We start from the raw sequence: 8,540 nt of genomic DNA on the forward strand, positions 1-8,540 counted from the left end.
GAAATAATAAAACATACTTATTGTGCATTATTAAGCTTTGGATCAAACCATTTCACACATTTTAAGGAGACAGAATAAAGGTGTAATAAAATAATTAACCATGATATATGATTATAGATTATCGTAGTGAATTCATCTCACCGATACCTTTTGAAACTGTGGCCAAGTAAGTAAACTGGTGTGCATAAAAAAAATGACTACTGATATCTATGCCAGTGGTTTACTCATTAACATGTTTATGAGTGTAAGCTTTTTTGTCCTGACATACTGTAGATATAAAAAGCGACAGATTCAGAACCCAGGCATTCCGGGCTCCAGAGAACTTTAATATTAACAATGGCATCCACTTTCACGGGCACGCAGGTGTATCAAAATGACTTTGATCCTAAAATATACTTGGATACTTATTATGGGGCTGAAAATGGGGTTTTTATCAAAGATAAGTATTTGGAATTTATTTTGAGAAAACTCCATGCAGCTTTCACTACAGGTAAGATTATCAGGTTGTACTTAATGAGTCGCTCTTAAACTTAAAGCTGTTTGCCTAGCGTTGAATGCAACTGTATATCTCCAGCTGCATTATGACATTTTGTGTGTCAGTGTATGTGCCGGGGAAATATAGCGTTTTATGTGAGTCTGTGTATAGGGCACATGGGTTGAAAAGCTGAGGCATGGTTCAGGCTCATGCTCCATATTTTGTGACACACACTGTAAATACCCCTTTCATACACATTACACATTACACATTTACTCTATGAATGTAGTTTGAAAGTAGACCTCTGTCTACTCAATGTATTAGCTCTGTAATTACAGCTTGGCACAATTACATTTGCAAGTATTTGTATGTCTATAAGTCTAATGTGTCCTGGTTTCAGATTGTTAGTTTCGGTAATGTTGGTAAATACTCTTAATTCAAGTGTTTATCAGCTTACTATCTTGAGGGTTACTTCTCCTCAATGTGCTATCAATCATGTAGGCCAACATACGATAACTTAACGCCCCAAAAAACATTTTACTTTCTTTGAAATCTCAGACTGGTTCTCATTTTAATAATCTACATTATTTAGTATCGAATGCGCCAGGACTTTATTTTACATTGTGGCTTTTTTCTCAATAACAGGGGGTGTTAAAGGGAACTCCTTGATTGATATCGGTCCTGGGCCTGCCATATACCAGGAGCTGTCTGCTTGTGAGGCTTTTGATGAGATCACCGCGGCAGATTTCACGGACCGTAACAGGGAATACCTGGAGAGATGGAGGAGGGGTGAACCTGGGCTCTTTGACTGGACACCGGCACTCAAGTTTGTTTGTGACTTAGAAGGTCATAGGTAGGTGTCAATGTGCCAACAGAACAAAAGATGCCATGAAGAAATGATGGCATCATCTGTTATTATCAAAGAAAATGCAGACACTATTTTACATATGTCATATCCGTAAGGTATATTACATCACCAAGTTTGAGAAATTCCTGTAAATATGACATGTATAGTTTTAGAAAATAATTAAAACAAAACAGTCTGTAAAGTGCAAAAACATATTTAAAAAAAGCATAAACTGAACCACACTTTTAGAGGTAACACAATTTTTTGTTCACACGTTGATGGCTTCTGTAACTTGAACGACTTGACCCTCTAGCTTCCCTAGCTAAAGGGGAATAGTTCTGTTGCCGTATTCTCTAAGGTAGGTATTCAGCGTGACAGATGAGTGCCAACCATTCAAAGTGGTCTTCAAGATAATACCGTATTGGCTCGAATATAGGCCGCACTTTTTTCACCCCACTTTAAGTCTTTAAAGTGGGGGTGCGGCCTATATTCGGGGTCTAGCGCAGTCCCGGGCGCCGGGAAGGCAGCGGGGTTAGGATACAGATCCCCCGCAGCGGTGCAGGGGACCTGCATCCTACTCCTCGATGCGCTCAGACAGCCTCTCCTGCCAGCACTTCTCACGGTTTTACCTCTGCCCCCCCCGGGCTTACCGGAGCAGACTCCCAGGTGTCTTGTGGGGCCGGCGGGGGACATCTACGCAATACGTGTATACAACTTCCGGTGCCGGCACATCCAGTGCTGGCACCGGAAGTTGTATTGCGTAGATGTCCCCCGCCGGCCCCGCAAGACACCCGGGAGTCTGCTCCGGTAAGTCGGGGGGGGGACAGAGGAGGACAGTGGTAGCATATCTCGGGGGGGGAGGAGGAGGACAATGGTAGCGTATCTCGGGGAGGGAGGACAGTGGTAGCATATCTCGGGGAGGAAGGACAGTGGTAGCATATCTCGGGGGACAGAGTGGTAGCATATCTCGGGGAGGGAGGGCAGTGGCAGCATATCCCGGGGGGGGGGACAGAGTGGCAGCATGGTTTTTTTGGTGCTTTTTTAAAGAAAAAAACGTTTTCTTTAAAAAAGCACCAAACTTTTAGGGTGCGGCCTATATACGGGGGCGGCCTATATCCGAGCCAATATGGTATATGAAGAGTGTCAAAGAGGATACACAATATGAATTACAAGGACAATTTGAGTAGCAATAGAGTGCATTTATTATACTTTTTAATAACTACATATGAAAGGCCTTATGTTTAAGGTACATATTTTAAGTTTTACAACTTTTTAAATTTGTACTAATCATTACAATGTTAGATGCATCAATGTAGCTTCTTGGTACAGGTTCTTAAATAATATCAAAATGTAATATTTAAAATGTTTGCGTTTTTTTGCTTATTTCCAGTGGCAAGCTAGCAGAGAAAGAAGAAAAACTAAGAAAAACCCTTAAGAGAGTAGTGAAATGTGATGTCACCAAGAGTAACCCTTTAGATCCGTTGGTCTTGCCAAAGGTAGACTGTGTTCTTACTGTAGGATGCCTGGAGTGTGCGTGCAAAGATGAAGAGGCTTATGGGAATGTCATCAGAAATCTCTCGTCTCTTCTAAAAGTAGGGGGTCATCTGATCATTGGGAGTATAATGGGTAGCACAATATTCAGATGTGGGTCCAAACAGTTCTCCCTGATAAACTTAAATAGTACTTTTCTTAAAAAGGTCATGACTGAGACTGGCTTCATCATTGAGGACCTTGAAGTCCTCTCTAGAGATTATGATAAAGCTATGTTTGATATCTGCAACCATACTTCTGGTATTTTCATCCTGGCACGCAAAATTAAGGATGTGTGAAGTGGGTACGAAGGACACCGAGTGATTTTTTGTGATCATGTTACTTTTGCTCAGAATAAGCAGTTATGATCAATCTTAAATGATTTGTAGGTAAGGCATACACAAACACATTTACCATTAAAGATTTGTCTCATTAACTCAAAACTATTGTAAACTACTGCTTCCTGATAATAAAACCATTTCTAATAAAACAAATATTTTGATCTATGATTATGATCTCTTCTTTCAAAATTTGTACCTGGGACATTACTTGAGATGTCTGAGCCTCAGAGCAATTACATATTTTTTTCTCAATAAGGAAAACCAAACCAAAAACTTAGGAGAAGCAATACGTTTTACTAACAGGGCTTACTACTTAACAGAACAATTACATAGCAAGCTCATAACTCAGCAACAGAAAAAGACCACGTATAGTTTACTGTGCATTTCTTCCCTTGATTATCCCAAACAATCGCTCTCCATAAAATTCCAAAGAAAACAGCCTCCCATAAGACACATCCAATAGATATGGTTTAACATGCAGCAAAATTGCACACCCAGTCCATGAAGATCACAATGCACAATACATCAATACAGTCACTCGTACAGACTTTTAAAATCCTGGTGCCGCAACTTGGCCGGGGGAGTCCACTGGTCTCAGTTATCTAAGCTCGTTGGTTGATGCCAGAAGAGGCCCCTACAGGCAACCAATACAGTCGCTTGCACGGCCCTTTAACTCCTGACAGGGAACTTGGCCTGTCTCCCAGCTCCAAGAGTTAAAGGAATCTACGGATTTCCACTCCCGTTATCAACGCAGCATCGCAGGGGATATGTCCCTGGATATGTTAGTGTGACTGTTAGTGTGAGTGTGGTTGCATTTCTGTGAGTCTGGGTGTTGTGTGTGTTTATGTGAGTGCTTCCACTCACTCAGACTCTGGATCTGCCCGTCTCTATGTACATAGAGACAAAGAGCAGATGCTTACTTGCTGCCCCTTGCCCACAGAAACGTAATATATATATATATGAGATCAGTATTTCAGAGCTTAAAGCTACATATCTGTAAAACCCCTGAAAGTAAACAGATTGCCTGACACATTTATAATTCTAACTTATCGAAGGTAGAACCCCAGAGGAAATGCATTTAGTGCATGTTATTTTTTGTCCAACGCCTGGAAAATCATAAACAAAGTTGAGACCTATTTTTATATTTGACACATTTTTACAGAGAGGATGAAAACATATTGCAGAATATTACATAAAGACTAAGTTAATTGGTGGAAAAGCTCCCATCAACACAAGGAAGTTTAATATCTTTAACCGGGCAAACACCTATAGCTGATTATTTGGGTTTTTATGAAGCGGTCCTCAGTGACGTACGAAATGCATCCACAACTTATTAATGCAATAGAGACACTAAATACATACGCCGGAAAGCCAAGACCTGAACGACGGGATTGTAATTATGTAAGTATAGCAGGGTCTCATATTGTTAAAATAACACTAACCTAATGCAAGAGCTTCCTATAGGCATTTTGTATTGGAAGTCCTAAAGTAACACTATAAATAACAGAAAAGACACAATAACCTACAGACATTATAAGGGAATGCAATATCTTTTGATACAAAATTAAATATTTAAATTCATACTTAAATCTTAAACACTTTTAAATAATCAATTTTACTAATCATTCTGCTAAACAAAAGAACTCACCTACCCATGATCCTCAGAATATCTTCTTCTGAATACTGAAAGCCACCAAGATCTGGGAAGACTGCAGCGATGATGTTTGTAGTAGGGAGCGATCTCATTTTATAAATACAGAGGTCAGATAAAAAGGGTCAGATGTCTCTTCAATGAAGATCTGTACTCCTAAACTACTGCAAAATGTGGTTTTATATTCTAAAATATGTGTTATTATTTGGCTCACTGTGATCCTGCGCCCACACAGGGTACCAAACAGCACAGTCCTCTAGGGTATTAAAAGGCACAGTCTTGGGGAATTCATGATAAGCCACAGTTTATTGCGTAATCCACGTCAGCAGTAAGTAACAGAAGCATAAATCCCGAAATGCCTATAAACAAAATCCCAGCTCATCTGATCTCTTACTAACATAGATGCCCCTTACTGATCAGGGTCTAAACCCAACGCAGGCCTCAACAACCTTTCAGACGACACTTTGTTGCACAGCAATCCTTCCAGCCCTCAGCCCTGGATTCTATTTCTCCAGGTGAATGCAAACTGCGGGGGTGACAACCGGCCCACCCTGCTCAGGGCCCCATATATAATCATAATGTTATGTGGCACAACACATACCCCCCCTGGGGCTACATATCATACCACTCTCTACAAAACCTGGGGGGGTGTTACACACCCTGCACCTTATCAAAATATACATATATATACATATATATATGTGTGTGTCTTAAAATACCAAAAACCCTTTATTGAATTATTATGCACTGTAAGAAAAGGTGTTAAATAATAAAAGTATGCACAAAATTATGGAGTTCTCCTTTAATGCTTACATCAGCTTGTTTACTGTCATTGGATGAGCTGCCTGGGCATTCCATTATGACGTCAGAATTCAGCGCAGACAACCAGGTAAGGAATGTTGTCATTTGCTGCTTGAGCTTTGAGAGGTGAGGTTGGATATTCTTGTTATATATATATATATATATATATAATACAGTTAGTGTGTTTTGTTTAAATAAAATATCATGAATTCTATTTAATAATTAATAAATAATTAATAATTATCATGAATTCTAATTAAGATATGAAACATAATTGTGCAGAACAATCTGCCTTACAGAACATCAGTGTGTTTAAGACAGAAACGCCCTTTCTTATGTTTTTGGAATAGCTCTATAAAAAGTAGTGGATATATGAATGTTTGATGGATGGATAGCTGCCCATCTATTGAGCTATACATTCTCCATGGCTCCCTCTTACACATTCACAAACATCACAAATATGTATGTTTCTCAAGAGGCAGTTCCATTTGTGTTTTTTTTAGGTTTGGCACTATTATTGATCAATATTCTAATTAGTATTTTCTATGATTGCTTGTGTAATGTACAAAAAAAGTGAAGAAGAATATTAATTTCAACATCTTTGGTTTTTCTCTTTCTAGTTTCAGTGAGTTGCAATTTGCGAATTATGCCATTTTTCAGGACTCCAGGAGTTTTTAAGAGAATGTGAGTATGGATCAAAATGGTTACTATGTTCTCACTGTATGGGCCATTTACACAGTGGCTATTATGTAGGAAAGTCTCACACAACTCGAGACTCCTTCTGTTAATTATGGCAACAATTTTTGTGATCAAGTCTTAATGAGGTGCCCACCACCATGCAGCTTATCCATTCTGGGATATGAATGAAAGATAGTGATGCTCTACTCCACTTTCGGACCATGTCTTTTTCAAAAGAAGTTGTCCTTTTTAGCAAAATTGAATGTTTCTCTTATTTTTTTAGGAGGCAATATCTCAGTCTCAGAGGAAAGGGGAAATCCTATGAGAGGTAAGATGCTTATCAAATACAACAAGTAGTAAATAATAAAGCAAAACATTTATAGCATTTATTCACAGTTGCCGCAACGTAGATGCGAATGACAGCTTTTGGTAGCAATGGGAGTTCCATTTATTAATTGGGCTATTGTAATAACCGGATGATCTTCACCCTTTTAGATTTAACGATGAAGAGGATAAAGATCCCCGACCTCTCTACAAAAATGAAGAAGATGATACTTCCCAATCTCCCCATTTTGTGGGACTGTAAGTTTGTGATTTTTCTCTTGCATTTCCATTTATAAAGTGGACTTAATTGCCTTTTTTTTATTATTTGTTATACTGACACTGAAAGGCAGATAATTGTTACCCCAGAAATATTCTTACATAAGTCTAATCATAAGTTGTCATTGGTTATAGTCGTGTGTGAAAGGGGGATACTACTTTTGGCCCAGGTATTTATTTAAATAAAATGTCTCTTTTGGCAAAATGTAATGTTTCTTTTACCTTTTCAGGGGGCAACGTCTCAGACGTGGAGGAAGGGGGAAATTCTATGAGAGGTAAGATGCTTATCAAATACAGAAAGTGATAAATAATAAAGCAAAACATTTATAGCATTTATTCACCAGACTTTTTTATTGAATTGAATGGCAGTTGCTGCGACGTAGATGCTCGTTACAGCTTAAGGGTCAGCATGTAATTTGACAAACAATAATCATATAACTTAATCAGACTGTTGGTAGCAATAAGAGTTCCATTTATTAATTGGGCTATTGTAATAACCGGATGATCTGTACCCTTTTAGATTTAACGATGAAGAGGATGAAGATCCCCGACCTCTCTACAAAAATGAAGAAGATGACACTTCCCAATCTCCCCATTTTGTGGGACTGTAAGTTTGTGATTTTTCTCTTGCATTTCCATTTATAAAGTGGACTTAATTGCCTTTTTTATAATTTGTTATACTGACACTGAAAGGCAGATCATTGTTACCCCAGAAATATTCTATACATGTGTAATTTATTTTTATTTTAATGTTGCAACATTGGGAAGGTAAATGGGAAGTCTATATGTCTTGGAATACTTTGCCATTCAGACACAATCAGATCTCTACATTTTTCTCTCTGTAATATTATATCACTTTAATATTGTAACAACATTTTTTGTGATCAAGTCCTAATAACATGCCCACCATCATGCAGCGGATCTATTCTATGAATGAAACAAAGTGATGCTCTACTCATCCATCTTCACATTTCCAAACATGTAGTTAAGGACTAATCATAAGTTGTCATTGGTTATAGGCGTGTGTGAAAGGGGGATACTACTTTTGGCCCAAGTATTTATTTAAAGAAAATGTCTCTTTGGGCAAAATGTAATGTTTCTTTTACCTTTTCAGGAAGCAGTCTCTCAGTCCTGGAGGAAGGGGGAAATTCTATGAGAGGTAAGATGCTTATCAAATACAGACAGTTATAAATAATAAAGCAAAACATTTATAGCATTTATTCACCAGACTTTTTTTTATTCAATTGAATGGCAGTTGCCGCGACGTAGATGCTCGTTACAGCTTAAGGGTCAGCATGTAATTTGACAAACAACAATCATATAACTTAATCAGACTGTTGGTAGCAATGGGAGTTCCATTTATTAATTGGGCTATTGTAATAACCGGATGATCTGCGCACTTTTAGATTCAATAATGAAGAGGATGAAGATCCCCAACCTCTCTTCAAACAAAATGATGATGATGACACTTCCCAATCTCCCCATGTTGTGGGACAGTAAGTTTGTGATTTTTCTCTTGCATTTACGCCTCCATTCTTAAAATGTATTTTCTAGGTTATTGTGATTTGTTTGTAAAACATTTAATATTTCAACATTGAAAAGTTTCATCGGAAGCCT

At 38.3% G+C, this 8,540-nt stretch overlaps 1 protein-coding gene across 1 annotated transcript; it reads left to right on the forward strand.

Moving 5' to 3' along the window:
* The first annotated feature begins 336 nt into the window (after window positions 1–336).
* LOC128469638 (indolethylamine N-methyltransferase-like) lies at window positions 337–3,224 on the forward strand. The gene is made up of 3 exons (XM_053451455.1): window positions 337–490; window positions 1,121–1,328; window positions 2,713–3,224. Exons 1-3 carry the CDS (start codon window positions 337–339, stop codon window positions 3,149–3,151), a joined length of 801 nt encoding a protein of 266 aa, XP_053307430.1. The 3' UTR covers window positions 3,152–3,224.
* The last annotated feature ends 5,316 nt before the right edge of the window (window positions 3,225–8,540 follow it).

The sequence above is a fragment of the Spea bombifrons genome, chromosome 12 (genome assembly GCF_027358695.1).
Source record: "Spea bombifrons isolate aSpeBom1 chromosome 12, aSpeBom1.2.pri, whole genome shotgun sequence".
In the NCBI taxonomy this organism is placed as follows: Eukaryota; Metazoa; Chordata; class Amphibia; order Anura; family Pelobatidae; genus Spea; species Spea bombifrons.